Below are 20,459 nucleotides of genomic sequence, written 5' to 3'. Positions count from 1 at the left end.
TATTATTTGTAGAGATGGGGTTTCTCCATGTTGCCCAGGCTAGTCTCAAACTCCTGGGCTCAAGCAGTATGCCCACCTTGGCCTCCCAAAGTGCTGGGATTATAGGTGCAAGCCACCATGCTCGGCCTATACATGGATTTTGATTGCATTGGGGGATGTGGGGGACTCGGCATCCCTTCACATTGTTCAAGGGTCAACTGTACTTTTCCACGTCCAATCTTTATGTCCTTTATTTTTCGTTCCTAATTGTACTATCTAGGGCCTGTAGTATGATGTTGAGTATGTTTTAAGTTTGGGCATCTTTGCCTTGTTCTGCCTCATTGGGAGGAAGCATTCAGTCTTTTACCATAAGTGTGATGTTAGCTATCGTGTTTTCATAGACATCCTTTGTTCTTGGTTTGCTGAGGGTTTTTTTTTTTTTTTTTTTTTTTTTTTTTTTTTTTTTTTTTATAAAAAGACGGGGTTTCACCATGTTGGTCAGTCTGGTCTTGAACTTCCGACCTCAGGTGATCCGCCCACCTTGGCCTCCAAAGTGCTTGGATTACAGGTGTGAGCCACCACGCCTGGCCTTGTGTGCTGAGTTTTTTAAAAAATAAAATAGCTGTTGCATTTTAGCAAATGCTTTTTTTAAACATCTGTTGAAATGATCATATATTTTTTCTCCTTTATTCTGTTAATGTTGGCAAATTGTAATTGTTTTTTCCAATGTTAGACCATCTTACATTTCTTGGATAAACCCTGTATTTTAGTGATTGATTATCCTTTCTATATTGTGAAATTCAATTTGCTAGTCTTTGTATTTTTATATCTACATTCATGAGGAGTTTTGATTTATAGTTTTCTTATAATACCTTAGTCTGGTTTTGGTTGCCCCAGAATGAGTTGGTACTTCTTTCCTTCTCTTCTGTTTTTTTAGAAAAGTGTGTAAGGCCAGACACAATGGCTCATGCCTATAATCTCAGCACTTCGGGAAGCTGAGACCCGTGGATTGCTTGAGCTCAGGAGTTTGAGACCAGCCTGGGCAACATGGCGAAACCCTGTCTCTACAAAAAATACAAAAAATTAGCTGGGCATTATGTCACATGCCTGTAGTCCCAGCTGCTTGGGAGGCTGAGGTGGGAGGATCACGTGAGCCTAGAAGGTCAAGACTGCAGTGAGCTATGATGGTACCACTGTACTCCAGCCTGAATGAAAGAATGAGATTCTGTCTCAAAAAAAAAGTTTGTGTAGAATTGATGTTATTATTTCTAGAACCAGGTCCTCACTCTGTCACCTAGGCTGGAGTATAGTGGTGCCATCATAGCTCACTACAGCCCTGAATTCTTTGCCAAATCCTTCTTCCACTTCAGTTTCCAGAGTATCTGGGACTATAAGTGTGTGCCACCAAGTCTAGCTAATTATTATTGTTGTTATTTTTATAGAGACAGGATCTTGCTATGTTGCCCAGTCTGGTTTTGAACTCCTGGCCTCAGGTGATCCTCCTACCTTGGCCTCTCTTAAATGTTTGATATTGTTTAAATGGTGTGGCTACAAGCTATGTTGAAATGGGCCAAGGAATGACAGATAGATAAGGAACTAGCCAGGATGGACAACTTTGAGAGTTCTGGCTATGAAGAGAAGAGATGGTAGTTACTAGAGAGACATAAATATCGAATTAAGCATTAAAGAAGTACAGTTGTTTTCTTGATTGACATTGTCTTTTAAATTTGCTTCTTCGTTACTTAATTCTAATGCAGATACATCAAGAAATCTGGAATTTCATGAAATACACAGCACTGGGAATGAACCACCTTTGCTGATTATGATTGGCTACAGTGATGGAATGCAGGTCTGGAGCATCCCTGTAAGTACGCATATGGTTGAATACCTAAAACATTATACTTTCCAGCATGTTAGCTTATGTGAAATCTGTAGATACTTTTTTTTTGAGAGAGTCTCACTCTTTCACTCAGGCTGGAGTGCAGTGGTACGATCTCAGCTCACTGCAACCTCCGCCTCCCATGTTTAAACGTTTCTTCTGCCTCAACCTCTCGAGTATCTGGGATTACAGGCGTACATCACCATGCCCAGGTAATTTTTGTTTTTGTATATATATTGTTTTGAGACGGAGTTTTGCTCTTGTTGCCCAGGCTGGAGTGCAATGGCTTGACCTCGGCGCACTGCAACCTCTGCCTCCCAGCTTCAGGTGATTGTCTTGCCTCAGCCTCCCATGTAGCTGGGATTACAGGCATGTGCCACCATGCCTGGCTAATTTTGCTTTTTTTTTTTGAGGTGGAGTCTAGCCCTGTTGCCCAGGCTGGAGTGCAGTGGCATGATCTTAGCTCACTGCAACCTCTGCCTCCTAGGTTCAAGTGATTCTCCTGCCTCAGTCTCCCAAGTAGCTGGAACTACAGGCGTCTGCTACCATGCCTGGCTAATCTTTTGTATCTTTAGTAGTGACAGAGTTTCACCATGTTATCCAGGCTGGTCTCAAATTCCTGACCTCGTGATCCATGCACCTTGGCCTCCCAAAGTGCTCGGATTACAGGCATGAGCCACTGTGCCTGGCCCTAATTTTGTATTTTTAGTAGAGATGGGGTTTCTCTATGCTGGTCAGGCTTGTCTTGAACTCCTGACCTCAGGTGATCTGCCTGCCTCGCCTCCCAAAGTGCTGGGATTACAGGCATGAGGCACTGTGCCCAGCCCAATTTTTAACACTTTTAAATGGAGACAGGGTCTTACTGTGTTGCCTAGGCTGGTCTCGAAATCCTGGGCTCAAGTGATCCTCCCACTTGGCCTCCTAAAGTGTGGGCGTTATAGGCATGAACCAATTGCTTGGCCAATTCTATTCTTTTTTTTTTTTTCTTGCCAGTTGCGGTGGCTCATGCCTGTAATCCCAGCACTTTGGGAGGTCGAGGTGGGTGGATCACAAGGTCAGGAGATCGAGACCGTCCTGGCCAACATGGTGAAAGCCCATCTCTATTAAAAAAAAAAATTCTATTCTTAAAATTATCATATAATTAAGTATCTAAGATGTGGAATTGTTTTTTAACTTGGCTTTACTTTTTAGAGGTAGAAGAATCATGCTGTTATGTCATAAAATTAGAAGTATTCTTTTTCTTTTGTCTTTTGGGAAGTGTAGCTGACGTTTTTCAGGGTCCCGCAATTTTGTTTGTAGTTTCGGTATTGTTCCAAAGGCATGGAAAAAGTACTTAAAAATTGGCAGTGTTTTTTTTCTTACTGGGAGAAATATCTGGGTTGTGATAAAATGAAAGGATTTTTTAAGTATAACTTTTTCTTACTAATAGATACTACATTTTGCTTCATTATGCTGTTTGTTGACAGAATTGAAGACAAAGAGGGCGCTATACCTTTAACGAGAGGGTTGAGCCTGTATGGCTAGGGGTGTGGACTGGATTGGACACATTCCTTTGGTGGTACTCAGGTTGCTTTAACTGCCCACTTGTTTTGGTTATAATTAGAGGTATTACTTTTAATAGTTTTGAAGTTAACTTCTGTTTATCTTTGAGTAATTAAGGTTTATTCCTCCTTAGGCCTAGATTGTATTTTAAGAGGCTTGAATAATTTTTTTTTTATGGAATTTTTCTTTGACCAATCGTATATTGTTGTAATATTCCTATTTCATGAATTAGGGCCTGGTGCAGAGGCTCATGCGTGTAATCCCAGCACTTTGGGAGGCCAAGGCAGGTGGATCATTTGAAGTCAGGAGCTCGAGACTAGCCTGACCAATTCTGTCTCTACTAAAAATACAGAAAAAATTAGCTGGGTGTGGTGGTGCATGTCTGTAGTCCCAGCTACTCGGGAGGCTGAGGCAGGAGAATCACTTGAACCTGGGAGGGGAAAGTTACAGTGAGCCAAGATCACGCCACTACACTCCAGCCTGGGCGACAGAGCATGACTCTGTCACAAAAAACAAATATAGTGAGACCTTGTCTCTACAAAAAATTTTAAAAAATTAGCCAGGCATAGTGGCACGTGCCTGTGGTTCCAGCTACTTGAGAGGATGAGGCAGGAGGATTGCCTGAGCCTGGGAGGTTGAGGCTGCAGTGAGCCATGATTATGCCACTGTACTCCAGCCTGGGTGACCTTGTCTCAGTCGATCAATCAATCAATGAGACAATGACAGTCTGGAAAAATAAGCTGCTTACGTTCCATTGATTGAGCTCTCAATATGGTCAAAGAGGTTTATATACATATTATCTCATCTAATGTAGAAGTTATCTTGTTTTACAGGTGGTGAGGTCACACTGCTTTTAAGACGTGGAACTAGAATTTAAACTAGTTCTGTCTGGATTCCAATACAAAGCCCATAATCTAAGAGCTGTACTTCATCATTTTCAAATGTGACAGCTAAAGTTATGACATGCGAGTAGTTTTGTAGTTTAGGTTTAGTTTTTGTAGAGGTGAAGGGAATTTTCCCCTCTCCCTCTGAAATAAATTGGCAATAGATTAACTGGAGAAAAAGCATACATGTGCACGAGAGCCACACAAAATATGAGACTTACAGAAGGGCCTGATGGCTGAAGCTTCCATAGTGCTTTCTTCATGAGGAGAGAGATGGAGAAATGTAGTCAATTTTGAGAGTTAGTAAATGATTCTCAGGAAAGTTGAATGGGCCCAAAGAGCAGAAAATTGTTTATAAGTGGTTCTCTTGAGAAATGGGATCTGAGAAGGGATGATAGCCTGTGACAAAGTCTGTCTAGATGTCGTGTCATTTCTCTGCTTTCCTTCCTGCAAGTTGATATTTGGAAATAAAAAAAAAGGATGGTTGTGTCTGTACTGAACAGGTATAGAATTTTCTTTTTTGTCATTATTTACTGAACGATGCAGTATGATTACTTACATAGCATTTACATTGCACTAGGTATTATAAGTAAGAGTAAGAGATAAAGTATATGAGATAATGTGTATAGCTTGTATGCAAATACTATGCCATTTTATGTAAAGGACTTGAGCATCATGGATTTTGGTATCTATGGGTGGTTTGTGGAACCAGTCCCCCACAGATGCTGAGGGACAATTGTATTTGCTTTTTTTGTTTGTTTTGTTTTGAGACTGAGACTCACTCTGTTGTCCAGGCTGGAGTGCAGTGGTGCCATCTCGGCTCACTGCAACCTCTGCCTCCTGGGTTCAAGTGATTTTCATGCCTCAGCCTCCCGAGTAGCTGGAACGACAAGTGTCAGCCATCATGCCGGGCTAATTTTTATATATTTTTAAGTAGAAATGGGGTTTCACCATGTTGGCCAGGCTGGTTTCAAACTCCTGACCTCAGATGATCTACCCACCTTGGCCTCCCAGAGTGCTGGGATTATAGGTGTGAGCTACTGTGCCCGGCCTGCATTTTAAAAATAAAGATGAGGTAGGTCTCACTATATTGACCAGGTTGGTCTTGATGCCTGGCCTCAGGCAGTCCTCCTGCTGTGGCCTCCCAAAGCACTGGTATTACAGATGTGAGCCATCATACCTGGCTGTGTATTTGCTTTTGAGTAAATGTAGGTGGGCAGAAAATCAACCCTTGTCCAAACCTTAGCGTAGTTTTTGCTTCTAGTATGTGCTCAGCACTTCCTCTAGTTGAGTTTAATATAAGTATCCCACTGTGGCTCATGCCTGTAATCCCAGCACTTTGGGAGGCCGAGGAATCCATTTTAGCATTACACATTTTTTGTAGTCATGAGAATAAAATATACAATTTTCAAGCAGAAGATTTGAATTGCAGGATGAGGATTTGGACTTATTCTTTCAGCTATAATAATTTGGACTCATTGAACATGTTTTGGTAACATATATTCCAAATGCTGTCTGTAATATTGATCTTGTGGTGGCATTAGGATGAATAGCAGGAGAAAAGAAAGGTTATAAGGCTAGTTAGGAGTGAATTTCAACACTGTCTAAATGTTAGATGTTGAGAGCCTGAACTAACTTTGTTGTTGTGACAGGATTACCAAAAACCATGGTAAGTGGTTAGACATTTAAAAGAGAAGAAAGTCAAAGATGTTTCCAGAGTCTTGACCTGGGGGCTGGTGCTGCTTGGTATGAAAGATGGCATCATTTTAGCAGAAATAGAATTTGATTATTAAACTTATACTATGTTAAAAATAATATAAAGCAGAAATTATATAGTATATTGTCTTATAAGTAATAAAGGGTGCTCATTTAAACGTTCAGTGGTAAAAGTCTCTTGATACTTCTCCCCATACTTTTTGTTATCTGTTTAAATGGCTACTTAGTTTTCTCTTCTTCTTAATATTTTATTTATTTTGTCATTTTGGTTAAAAACAGTTTTTTTATTTCTCCGCGAGGGTGAGGTGGAGAAATCACTTGAGCCCAGGAGGTTGAGGTCGTGATTGCACCACCATGCCCAGCTGATTTTATTTTTTTGGGTAGAGATGGGGTTTTGCCATGTAGCCCAGGCTGGTCTCGAACTCTTGAGCTCAAACGATCCTCTTGCCTTCCCCTTCCACAGTGCTGGGATTACAGGTGTGAGCCACTATGGCTAGCGACTTATCTTCTTTTGAAATGCTTATTTTTTTCTAAAAAAATGGAAAATATATTTTTTACAGCACCTAGAATATGGCAGTTGTATTGTGTGAAACAGTATACAGTTGGCCCTTGGTATCCATGGATTCAGTCAATATGGATAGAAAATATTTGGGAAAAAAGTAAAAAATAATTCAACAATAAAAAATAACACAAATAAAAATGACAGTATAGGCTGAATGCAGTGGATCATGCCTGTAACCCCAGCCCTTTGGAAGGCCAAGGTGGGCAGATCATGAGGTCAGGATTTCAAGACCAGCCTGGCCAATATCGTGAAACTCCATCTCTACTAAAAATACAAAAAATTAGCTGGGTGTGATGGGGTGGGCACCTGCAATTTCAGCTGTTCGGGAGGCTGAGGCGGTAAAATCGCTTGAACCCAGGAGGCAGAGGTTGCAGTGAGCTGAGATTGTGCCATTGCACTTCAGCCCTGGCAATGGTGTGAGACCCTGTCTCAAAAAAAAAAAAATAAAAATAAAAAAAGGACAGTATAGCTGTTTACATAGCATTTGCATTGTATTAAATATTATAAGTAATTTAGAGATGATTTAAAGTATGGAGGAGGATGTGGATAGGTTATGTGCAGATGCCATGCCATTTTATAAAAGGGACTGGAGCATGGGAGGTTTTGGTGTCCACAGGGATTCTGGAACCAATCCCATGTGGATACAGAGGGATGACTGTGTTTTTGTTTCAAAAGTTAGTATTTGTAGTGTTTTCCTGGAGCTGTGTTTACATGGTACTTCAATGACTTAACACTAGGTGTCGCTACCACATTGAGCTTAGAAAAGTACAGCTGCTCCTTGAAAGGAAATACTTGCCCTAAAGCTTTTTGTGTAGCTTTTACACACTAAAAGCTTTAGAGCAAACATGTAAGGGCATTCTTGAGGTAAATACCAATTAGTCTACTATTTATTAGAGGTTGGGTGCCAGTAGACCTTGTCATGTTAAGATTGTTAGCCAGGAAACAGTTTTTATGGGTTTCATTTGGGAGTAATATAAAGTTAGTGATTTGGGTACACTGGCAAGCAGAGAAAGGTTGAATATGGATGCAGTCCACTGAAAAAAATTGCCTTTGTTGAGAATAGGACCTTATTTTGTTTGGTCCATTCTCTTCTTCCTGGAAAGAGAAGTAATAGGTAGATCCTTAGACATCTGCAGTGGGAGGGCATTGGTTGTTATGGATGAGTAAAGAGTAATACTGAAGTAACTTCTGGAATTTACCCATATTGGTGGATTAAAATATCTTTTCTTATAGTACGTTTTCTAAAGTATCACTTCAGAGAAGTCTTGCATCTGAAACTTAATTTTTCCCTATGTGTGAATGGTGGCGTGACTTTTGTTGATTTGACATAGGCGGTAGACATTACTGTGAGTTTGAAATTTATCACTGTAAGTTGGAATCTTTCTTATTTGAGATATTTTTGATGTTTTTCTACTCCAAAACAATATACTATTTGGACCTAAGCTGATTTATAAGTCTGTGGAATGCATTTTTTTCCTGGTAAATGTTATTGAATATACATGCAGTAAAATGCACAAATCTTTTTTTTTCTTTTTTTAATTTTTATTTTTTTAGCCAGTGTAGCCCTGCGGGGGTGGCCCCCTTGCAGAAGGCCCCTGCAGGGGGTGGGCACTGGGAGGGCAAAAAGCAAAGCAAAAAATGCACAAATCTTAAGTGTACAGAGTAAATTTATATCTTCTAACTATCATCCTAGATTAAGATCTAGAACATTTCCAGTACCTCAGAAAAGTCCCTTGTGCCACTTCCTTGACAATAGTGCCTTCTTCCTACCTCCAAGTAACCATTATTCTGCTATTCTGACTTCTGTCACCATCTATTTCTTTTTTCTATTCTTGAATGTCTAAAAAATATGATATAGATTTAAAAAGTATGTATTCTTTCATGTTCTGGATTGTCTCTTAACATTACGACTGTAAGATTATTTTTTCTGCTATTATGTATAACACTAATTTTGCGGTGTAGTATTTATCATGAACACAATACATTTTGAAAAATCCGTTATATGACTGAGAGACATTTTTGTTTCCAGTTTTTGAGTATTATTAATAAAGTTGCTCTGAAAATTCTTGTATATGGTAATTTTTGGTGGACGTAAACAAAAAATGGTATTTTTTGGTGGACGTAAACACTCATTTCTCTTGGGTATTGAACTAGGAGTAGATTTATTGTGTCATAGGGTAAGTGTGTGTTTACCTTTAGCAGGTACTCCCAAATAGTTTTCAAAAGTGGTTTTGCCAACTTTGTACTTCCACCAGAAGTTGGACGTTCTGTTTGTCCTGCATTCTTAGCAGCACTTGGTATTGTCAGTCTTTTTAATTTTGGTCATTCTGTTGTGGATGTGTTGATATCTTCTGGGAGGTTTTAAAAATGCTTTTTAGGCTGGGCACAGTGGCTCATGCCTGTAATCTCAGCACTTTGGGAGGCTGAGGTAGGAGGATCCTTTGAGATTAGGAGTTTGAGACCAGCTTGGGCAACATAGTAAGACCCTGTCTGTACCAAAAATAAAACATTAGCTGGGCATACTGGCATGTGCTTGTAATTCCAGCAACTCAGGAGGTTGAGGGGAGAGGATCACTTGAGTCCAGGAGATCAAGGCTACAGTGAGCTATGATCATGTTACTGCCCTTCAGCCTGGGCAACACAGCACACAGTAGGATCCTGTCTCAAAAAATGCTTTTTATTTTGCAGTGTTAAACTTCCAGAAAATTTTGCAATGTATACAAGGTATTTCTCTTGCCCATTACGCAGATTCACCAATTATGGATTTTGCCTTATTTGCTTTGTTATTCTCTCAGTCTCTCTATCTATACACATATTTTCTGAACCATTTATAAATTGGGGAAATCATGGTATCATTTCTATAAATTATTATTTTTGAGATGGAGTCTCACTCTGTTGCCCAGGCCGGAGTGCAGTGGCGCAATCTTGCCTACTGCCACCTCCACCTCCCAGGTTCAAGCAATTCTCCTGCCTCAGCTTCCCGAGTAGCTGGTAATACAGGCATGTGCCATCATGCCCAGCTAATTATTTGCATTTTTGTAGAGAGGGAATTTTACCATGATGGCCAGGCTGGTCTTGAACTCTTGGTCTCAAGTGATCCACCTGCCTTGGCCTCCTAAATTGCTGGGATTACAGGTGTGAGCCACTGCGGTTGGCCCATTTCCATAAATTATTTAGTTTAATTTCCTAAGAATAAGCAGATAGCCATAGCACTGTCATCAAACCCAGGATATTTAAATTTGATTCAATACTATTGTGGAAACTTGTTCATATTCAGATTTCATTCATTGTCTCAACAGCCTCCTTTATAGCTATTGTTACTTTTTCACTTTCTCAAAATTTTCTTTTGATGAAAAAGTCTGGTTCAGATTTTTGATCTTTTACTCTATTATTATTTCTTGTATCATTGTTTACTCTAAGGACATGAAAATATTCTTCTAACCTGGCTGTGATGGTTCATGCCTGTAGTCACAGCACTTTGAGAGGCTGAGCCAGGTGGACCACTTGAGGTCAGGAGTTTAAGACTAGCCTGGCCAACATGGTGAAACCTGTCTCTACTAAAAGTACAAAAATTAGCTGGGCATGATGGTGTGAGCCCTGGGTAGCTGAGGCATGAGAGTTGCTTGAATCCGGGAGGCACAGGTTGCAGTGAGCCGATATTGAGGCACTACACTCCAGCCTGGGTGACAGAATGAGACTCTTGTCTCATCTCAAAAAAAAAAAAAAAATCATTTATGTTTTCTTTTAGTGGGTTGTTTTTACCTTCAGGTTAAGATTCATTTGGAAAACAAAAACTTTGTATGTGTATGGTATGAGATGGGGTCAAGGTTATTTCTTTTTCTTTTCCTTTCCTTTTTTTTTAAGAGACAGGGTCTCACTCTGTGTTGACCAGGCTGGAATGCAGGTTGGTGCCATTATAGCTAACTGCAGCCTCCAAGTCCTGGGCTCAGGTGATCTTCCTGCCTCAGACTCCTAAACAGCTAGTACCGTAAGCATGTGCCACCTTGCCCGGCTACTTAAAAAAAAATTTTTTTTGTAAAGATGGGTTCTCACTATGTTGCCCAGGCTGGCCTTGAACTCCTGGCTCAAAGCAGTCCATCTGCCTCAACCTTATTTCTTATTTATCTCTATTTTTAGAATAATGGTACCCAATTGATTCAGCACCATTCCTGAAAAGACCATTCTTTTTATTATTATTTTTATAGAGATGGGGTTTCGCCATGTTGGCCAGACTTGTCTCGAACTTCTGACCTCAGGTGATCCACCTGCCTCGGCCTCCCAAAGTGCTGGAATTATAGGCGTGAGCCACCGTGCCCAGCCAAAAAGACCATTCTTTGCCCAAAAATACCATAGATGTGTGGGTAATTTTTATACTCTATTTTTTCATTGGTTTAATTGTCTGCTTTTGAATTCTAAGTATACTAGAAACTCAATCTGAGAAAGTCCCAAAATAACTTAATAATTTCTTGCTCTTCGCTTTCAATCTATTTTATTTGCACTCTAGCCCTTCCTGCTAACATCTATATTTTTATTAGAATAGCACCATAATTTTTCAATTCAGCCACACTGAAATGTTAAGTTCTATGTCAAGTGTTATGAGATACAAATAAACTAAGACCTGAGCACTGTTCTGAGGAGATCATATCCTATTTGGAGGAAATGTCACTAAATACTTGCAGTCTGTGTCAGTGGTTCCCAACTAGGAGTAATTTTGTTCTCCAAGGGGCCATTTGACTATTTGTTTTATTGCCATGATTGTGTGTTGCTACTGGCATGTGGTAGGTAGAAGCCAGAGATACTGTTCTTCATCCTACAATGTACAGGACAAGCCTTTCTGGAACAAAGAGTTGTCCCATCCAAAACATCAGTAGTGCTGAGGGTGAAAAACCTTGGTCTGTGTGATCAGTGTTAGGACAGAGGTATGAATAAAGTGCTGTAGAGCCCCCAAGGAATGACGGATGCCTAGGGATGTTTTTTTTTTTCTTTCTTTTTTTTTTTTTTAACCCAGGATCAAACCTGGGGGAGGAGTTTTAACACTAGTGCTGCCTAGTAAAATTTCATAGAATATAAAAAAAATAGTTATAACTGGAATATTCAGAATGCACCATACATTATTTTAGGCACATTGTATATATTATTTATTATCCTGTCAATTTTACTAGTTAATGTTAATCGTATTTTACACTTGAAAAAATTAAGGGTTATATTTAACTAGGTCAAGTTTTTAAATAGATACCTTTTAAAAAACAGACTTTAAGGGCTGTTTTAGGTTCACAGGAAAATTGAGTAGAAAATATAGTGAGGTCCCATATTCCTCCTGCCTCCATGTACACACCCTCGCCCATTGTCAACATTCCCAGCATGACATTATTGTCACCCACAGTCCATAGTTTACATTAGGATTCATTTTTGGTGGTATAGTTTTTTTCTTTTCTTTGACACAGGCTCTTGCTCTGTTGGCCACGGTGGAGTACAGTGGTGAGATCTTGGCTCACGGTAGCCTCTGCCTTCCGGGCTCAAGTGATCCTCCCACCTTAGCCTCCCGGGTAGCTGGAGCTATAGGTGCATGCCACCATGCCTGACTCATTTTTGTATTTTTTTTTTGTAGAAATGGGGTTTTACCCTGTTATGGCTAGGATGGTCTCAATCTCTTGACCTCGTGAACCGCCTGCCTCAGCCCCCCAAAATGCTAGGATTATAGGTGTGAGCCACTGTGCCCAGCCTGGTGGTATACTTTCTATGTGTTTTGACAGATGATATAATGACAGGTATCCACCATTGTAATATCACCCAGAATAGTCTCACTGCCCTACATGTCCTCTGTTCTCTATCTATTCATCTGTCCCTCCCTGATAAACCCTGGGCACCATTGATCTTTTTACCATGTCCATTTTTTTTGCCTTTTCCAAAAAGCCATATAGTTGGAATCATACAGTAGGTAGCCATTTCAAATTGGTTTCTTTCACTTAGTAATATGCATTTAAGGTTCTGTCATGTGTTTTCATGACTTGATAGCTTATTTAAATGCTGAATAATATTTCATTGTATGGAATGCCATAGTTTGTTTATGATAGATATATCTTTAAAAATTTTAATTTAATTTAATTTTTGAGACAGAGTCTCGCTTTGTCACCCAGGCTGGAGTTCAGTGGAGCGATCTTGACTCACTACAATCTCCACCTCCTGGGTTCAAGTGAATCTCATGCCTCAGCCTCCCAAGTAGCTGGGATTACAGGTGCCCACCACCATGCCCAGCTAATTTTTGTATTTTTAGTAGAGACAAGATTTTACCATGTTGGTTGGGCTGGTCTTGAACTCCTGACCTCAAGCAATCCACCGTCTCGGGCTTCCAAAGTGTTGGGATTACAGGCATGAGCCATGCGCCTGATAATATCTTTTTAAAAATAAAGATAATATACATACTATGAAATACACAAATCTCGGGTCCATAGTTTGGTGATTTTTTACTTGTGTATATGTATTTGTATATATGTGTGTTTATATGTATCTATGCATGTTTGCATGTGTACATACACAAGTACATGAAACCACCATTGGGGAGAAAATGTAAAACATTTTTGTACTCAGAGTTTTCCAGTCAACATTACTCCTCCTTTCAGGATAAGATAATTACTATTCTGACTGTAAATTAGTTTTGCATGCATTGAACTTTCTATAAATAGAGAAACTTTATATAAATAGAGCACACTGTATGTACTCTTTTGCATCTGTCTTCTTTTGCTAAATACATTTTTTAGATTCATCTGTGCTGTTGCTATATCATAGTAGTTTGTATTTTTTGTTTTTACTATTGTGCTTTATTCACTATTTTAATATACCTTAATCTGTTCAGTTATTTTCTTTTTGATGGGCTTTGTGTTTCTGGCATTTGCCTATAATGAATAAAGTATCTGTGAACATTCTTGTAGATATATGGACTCTTTTTTTTTTAAGGTACCTAATGGAATTGCTTAGTCACAGGGTAGGTGGCATATATTTAACTTTATTAGAAATTTCCTCTCTCCCAAAAAAAGAAATTGCCCAAGGGTTTTCCAAATAGGCTGTATTGTTGTATATTTTCATTTGCAGTATCTGGGAGTTATTACTTGTTCCACTTACTGCTGCTATTGATTTTGTCAGTCATTAAAAAAAAATCATCTTGTTAATCTTACAAATTAATATGATAGTTATTTTATGGAAAAAAACTTTTAGGCTTCTATTTAAACAGTTCCTCTTTGGTTATCTATTGCAAATCTACTTTAATCAATGGATTAAATCAAGATAAGTTTACAATACCATTAAAGTGTAACAAATTCAGTCTTTTAAAAGTGGAAAGAGGCGATGAGTCAAAATTGGTTTATCTGTTGCACTGTTTTCTCTCTTCACTTTTTGATTGAACCCCTATCAGCATGTAATAAAATAATAAAGAGAATCCAGTTTGTATGTCTGAGTGATTATGAAGTGTTTATGACAGCCGCTATGCTGACACTCTCTATAATGGTGTTACATTGACTTTTGAACACCTTCTGGTCTGCCTCCAGGCATGTGTGTAAGTGTAGTCTGAGTGGTTTTACATTAACATCTACCCTGAGTAAGATCTCTTGACTACAGAAGTGTTAGTTGCAAATGGAAGATACCATTAAGGCAGCTTCAAAGGACTGGAATGATATTTGGATTGGTGCATGCTGAAGTAATGGCTAGAGTTTTGAAGTGTAATGTCTAAATCAGTGTTGCATAACTGAAGGAACGTGTGAGTTCAAACCACTTTTCTTTGATCTTCCTTTAGGAAATCAGGCTGAAGGGGAAAGGCCAAAGTTGCCTTCAAATACTCATTTCTATGTGTGCAAAAATCTGGAAGTATGAAAATATGATTACAAGTTCCATTCATTATTTGTGTTTTGTGGTTTTCATATTCTTGAAATTTACTTCCTTCCTGCCTCAAGTTTTGTATTATGAATTTAGTGTCAAGACCAAAATATAGACTGGGTTGCTGTTTCCTTTATGTGGTCAGCAAATATCAGTTCTATAAGTTGTTAGTCCTCACAAATATGCATTTTAGGCAATTTTTGTGGTTTATATTTTTTTTCTAGGCGGTATACACAGTAGGTCACAGAGATACTGACACTGACATTAACTGAATCCTTTGTGGTTAGGCAGAAAAAAAAACAAAAAACAAAAAACTTGTTCCCCTCTTCCTCCTAATTTTAGGAGCTTTCAAAAGGACTACTCTTTACTATTAGGAAAACCTTCCTCAAACTGTTCTATCTTAAGTTTTTGAAATTGTGGAGGCAGAGCTGTAAAAAATAAAGTAACACACTGACAGTGACTTGTTAGATAAACAAAGGCCTGAGTTTAAGAACTGATTTGAATATAGTGTATTTATAGGAGATTCTGATGTCTCTTTGGGCTGGTTATTTTTGGCAGTCGATTTTTCTTTGTTTCCTTGTCTATAAAATGAAAATATATTATCAAATTGGCTTACAGGGTGGTTCTAGGGAGAGATTCTCGGCTTTCAGTAGAGCTGGCTCTGTAGTTACTGTGGCCACTCATGTAGCTAGGTGAGTTATTTTTGTTGCTTCTTTACTGAATTCCTTAGTATAAGATGATATCTGCCATGCTTCCCATATTCTCCTTTACATTTTTACAATTTCTCTCTAATTAAAAGTAAATTATTGTTATTAAGTTAAAAAACTATAATGAATCAATCTTCTTTTTAAGGAACTTCTTTTCTTCCAGTTGTATCTGTATGATTAGTACATGTGAAATAATTAATAAATTGATAACTATACATGTGTTTATTTATTTATTTATTGAGACAAAGTCTGTTCTGTCGTCCATGCTGGAGTGCAGTGGCATAACCTTGGCTCACTGCAACCTCCACCTCCCAGTTCAAGCAATTCTCATGCCTCAGCCTCCCAAGTATCTGGGATTACAGGCATGTGCCATCATGCCCAGCTAATTTTTAAATTTTTAGTAGAGATGGGGTTTCTCCATGTTGGCCAGGCTGGTCTCAAATGTCTGGCCTCAGGTGATCTGCCCACCTTGCCCTCCTATTGTGCTGGGATTATAGGAGGGCACCTCCTGGCCTTCATGTGTATATTTAAATGGGTTATGTGAGGTATTTTTTTTGCTTTAGGAACCGAATTCCTTTGTAGATTTCCTTTCTCTAGTCTCTATATTTTTACCTTTTATCCTTGATTTTTTTTTCTTCCTATTAGAGAAGATTAACATTTATTTGTGGGATTTTTTTTTTTTTTTGATTTGGAGTCTCGTACTGTTTGCCTGGGTTGCTGCAACCTCTGCCTCCCAGGTTCAAGCGATTCTCCTGCCTCAGCCTCCCGAGTAGCTGGGATTACAGGCATGGGCCACCACACCCAGCTAATTTTGTATTTTTTGTAGATATGGGGTTTCTTCATGTTGGTCAGGCTGGTCTCGAGCTCTCGACCTCAGATGATCTGCCTGCCTCAGCCTCCCAAAGTGCTGGGATTACAGGTGTGAGTCACTGTACCTGGCCTACTTTTCATATTTTATATTGTGAGAGGACCTGATTTTTGGAATAAGACTAAAATTTTCAGGGTCTCAGGTATTGGCTGCTCTTGCTCTCTGTCTTCCCAGGTGAAATTAGAGCAGTCACTAATTCAGAATACTCTGAAATCAAAGGTATTTTTGACAGAAAGGCAAAATGCGCTCGAGTTAAACGTGAGGCATTCTTTTCCTATTGTCTTCCATGTCTAGTGGCCCATGTTAAATACTGGATCTTTGGTTGGGTGTGGTAGCTCACACTTATAATCCTAGCACTTTCAGAGGCTGAGGTAGGAAGATTGCTTGAGTCCAGGAGAGTTTGAAACCAGCTTGAGCAACTTTGTGAGATACCCCCTTCTACAACAGAATTTTAAAAAAGTTATCGGGGCATGGTGGCATGTACCCATGGTCCCAGCTACTTGGGAGGCTGAGGTGGGGGAAATGCTTGAGCCCAGGAAGTCGAGGCTGCAATGAGCAGTGATCACGCCACTGCACTCCAGCCTGGGTGACAGAGCTAGACCCTGTCTCCAAACAAAATCAGGTTGTTTTCTTATCGTTGAGTTTTAAAAGTTCTTGGTGCCGGTGCATGGTGGCACATGCCTGTAATCCCAGCACTTTGAGAGGCCGAGGTGGGTGGATCACAAGGTCAGGAGTTTAAGACCAGCCTGGCCAAGAGAGTGAAACCCAGTCTCAAAAAAAAAAAAAAAAAAAAAAAAAAAAAAATTCTTTGTATATTTTAGACAATAATACTTTATCAGATGTGTCTTTTGCAAATATTTTCTCAGTTTATGGCTTGGCTTATTCTCTTGACATTGTCTTTTGGAGCACAGAAGTTTTAAATTTTAACCAAGTCTAGCTTGTCGTTTTTTTTTTTACTTACACAGATGGTGCTTTTGGTGTATCAAAAAAGTCATCGCTATACCCAGTATCAAATAGGTTTTCTCCTACATTAATTTGTTTACTTATTTTTAGAGACAAAGTTTTGCTCTACTTCCCAGGCTAGAGTCTTGCTCTAACCCCCAGCTAGAGTCTTGCTGTACTATCCAGGCTTCTACTGCGCAGTAATTTGATCCTAGCTTGCTACAGCTTTAAATTCTGGGCTCAAGTGATCCTCCCGCCTCAGCTTCCTGAGTAGCTAGGACGATAGGTGCACACTACCACACCCAGCTATTTTTTCAATCTTTAGTAGAGATGGAGTCTTGCTATGTTGCCCAGGCTGCTCTCAAACCGTTGGCCTCAAGCAGTCCTCCAACCTCAGCATCCCAAAGTGCTGGGATTATAGGAGTGAACCACTGTGCCCAGACTCCTATGTTATTTTTTGAGTTTTAGAGTTTCACGTTTCACATTTAGGTTTGTAATCCTTTTGGAGTTAATTTTTGTGAAGGGTCAGGTCTGTATCTATGTTCATTTTATTGCATGTGGATATCCGGTTGTTTCAGCACTGTTTGTTGAAAAGACTGGCTTGGCTCCATTATATTATCTGTGCTATTTTGTCAAAGATTAATTGACTGTATTTATGTGGGTCTATTTGTGAACTCTGTTCTGTCCCATTGATCTGATTATCTAGTCTTTCACCAATACTACACTATTTTGGTTACTGTAGCTTGTAAGTCTTGAAACCAGTTAGCATCGGTCTTATGACTTTGTTTTCTCCTTCAGTATTTAGTCAGCTATTCTGAATTTTTGCCTTTCCATAGGAACTTTAAAATTGATTTGTCAGTAGGTACAGAATAACTTGCTTTGATTTGGATTTGGATTACATTGAATATATACATTAAGTTGGAAAGAACTGACATCTTTACAATATTGAGTCTTCCTATCAATGAATATGGAATGTCTCTTCATTTATTTAGTTCTTTTTTGATATGTTTCATCAGTTTTATAGTTTTTCTCATATAGATTGTGTACATATTTTATTAGATCTATACCTAATTATTTCATTTTTGGTGGCACTAATGTATATGGTAATGTATTTTTTTTTAAAATTTCAAATTCCACTTGTTTAATGCTTGGATATAAGAAAGTGACTTTTGAATATTAACTTTGTATTCTGCAACCTTGCTGTAATTCCTTATTAGCTCCAGCTTTTTTTGTTGTTGTTGAATTTTTTGTATTTTATACATAGATGATCATATCTTCTGTGAACAAAGACAGTTTTATTTCTATCTTTCCGATTTTTATACATTTCGTTTCCTTTTCTTGTCTTACTGTGTTAGCTAGGATCATGTTAAAAAACCTGGTGAGAGGGGACATCCTTGCCTTGTTCCTTTTGTTAGTGGGATAGCCTCGAGTTTCTCATAGTTAACTATGATTTCTTGTTTTATTTTATTTTTGAGACAGGGTCTCAATCTGTCACCTAGACTTTAATACAGTGGCATGATCTCAGCTTATTACAAACCCTGCCTTCTGGGCTCAGGTGATCCTCCCACCTCAGGCTCCTGAGTAGCTGGGACCACAAGTGCATGCCACCATGCAGCACTAATTTTTGTATTTTTTATAGAGATAGGGTTTCCCCATGTTGCCCAGGCTTGTCTCAAACTCTGCGCTCAAGCGATCCACCCAGCTCTACTTCCTAAAGTGCTGGGATTACAGGTAAGTGATGTTAGCTGGACTTTTTAAAATTGTACTTTAAGTTCTGGGGTACATGTGCGGATCTTGCAGGATTATTGCATAGGTAAACATATGCCATGGTGGCTTGCTGCCTCCATCCCCCCATCACCTACATTAGGATTTCTCCCAATGTTATCCCTTCCTAACCTCCCCACCCCCGCTGTCTCTCTTCTACACCCCCACACCCCAGCAGACCCCAGTGACGTTTCCTTCCCTGTGCCCATGTGTTCTCATTGTTCAACACTCGCCTATAAATGAGAATATGCGGTGTTTGGTTTTCTGTTCTTGTGTCAGTTTGCTGCGAATAATGGTTTCCAGATTCATCCATACCCCTACAAAGGACATGAACTCATCCCTTTTTATGGCTTCGTAGTATTCCATGGTATGTATGTGCCACATTTTCTTTATCCAGTCTATCATTGATGGGCATTTGGGTTGGTTCTGCGTCTTTGCTATTGTAAACAGTGCTACAGTGAACGTACATATGTATATGTCTTTATAATAGAATGATTTATAATCCTTTGGGTATATACCCAGTAATGGGATTGCTGGGTCAAATGGAATTTCTAGTTCTAGATCCTTGAGGAATCACCACACTGTCTTCCACAATGGTTGAACTAATTTACACTCCTACCAAAAGTGCAAAAGTGTTCCTATTTCTCCACATCCTCTAGCATCTGTTGTCTCCAGATTTTTTAATGATCGCCATTCTAACTGGTGTGAGATGGTATCTCAATGTTTCTTTGTAGATGTTCTTTAATCAGGTTGAGGTTCCTTTCTATTCCTAGTTTTTGAGGAGTTTTTTTTTTTTTTTTTTCATAAATAGATGTTGGATTTTGTCATATGCTTTTTCTGAATCTATTATTTGGCTGTGTGTAGCTTATTGATGTGATGGTTTATGTTAAGTGAGCCATTAAGTGAGTGTAAGTGAGCCGTTCAACATTTTTTGAATATTGAACCAGTTTTGCATACCTGGTATGAATTCCACGTGGTTCTTTATTTTATTTTCAGAGTCAGGGTTTCACTTTGTCACCCAGGCTGGAGTGCAGTGGCATGATCATAGCTCACTGTTAACCTCAAACTCCTGGACTCAAGCGATCCTCCTGCCTTGGCCTCCCAAAGTGCTTGGATTACAGGTGTGAGCCACCATGCCCAGCCTATAATTCTTATTATACTTTGTCTATTCTTGTGTGAGTTTTGGCAGACTGTGTCTTTCAAGGAGTTGGTTCATTTCATCTAGGTTATTAAACTTGTGGGCATAGAGTTGTTTGTAATATTCCTTTATTATCCTATTAGTGCCTGTAGGATGTTTGTGCTCTCCCTTCTTTGATTTCTTTCTTTTTATTTATTTATTTACTTACTTATTTTTGAGACCGAGTCTTGCTCTGTTGCCCAGGCTGGAGTACACTGGCGCGATATCAGCTCACTGCAACCTCCACCTCCCAGGTTCAAGCGATTCTCCTGCTTCAGCTTCCCAAGTAGCTGGGATTACAGGTGCATGCCACTGCACCTGGCTAATTTTTGTATTTTTAGTAGAGACAGGGTTTCGCCATGTTGGCCTGGCTGGTCTCAAACTCTTGACCTGAGATGATTCACGGCCTCCCAAAGTGCTAGGATTACAGGTGTGAGCCACCGAGCCCAGCCTCCTGTCTTTCATTTCCAATATTAGTATTTTGTGCATTTGCTCTGTCTTTTTCAATTAGCTTGCCTAGAGTCTTAATTTTATTCATCTTTTCAAAGAACCAGCCTTTGGTTTCATTGATTT

General features: G+C 39.2%; 1 protein-coding gene across 10 annotated transcripts in view; it reads left to right on the top strand.

The window, feature by feature from the left end:
- Window positions 1-20,459, top strand: part of BCAS3 (BCAS3 microtubule associated cell migration factor) — a 664,948-nt gene that overhangs the window by 31,403 nt on the left and 613,086 nt on the right. For all 10 annotated transcript variants that reach the window (XM_032279300.1, XM_032279309.1, XM_032279301.1 and 7 more), the window contains exon 5: window positions 1,737-1,843. In XM_032279300.1, coding sequence (XP_032135191.1) covers window positions 1,737-1,843 — 107 coding nt within the window. The remainder of the gene's footprint in view (window positions 1-1,736; window positions 1,844-20,459) is intronic.

The sequence above is a fragment of the Sapajus apella genome, unplaced genomic scaffold (assembly GCF_009761245.1).
Source record: "Sapajus apella isolate SASKATOON/1434 unplaced genomic scaffold, GSC_monkey_1.0 scaffold12, whole genome shotgun sequence".
NCBI lineage: Eukaryota > Metazoa > Chordata > Mammalia > Primates > Cebidae > Sapajus > Sapajus apella.
Note: the sequence above shows the minus strand (reverse complement) of the source record. Positions and strands in the feature narration are given on the sequence as shown.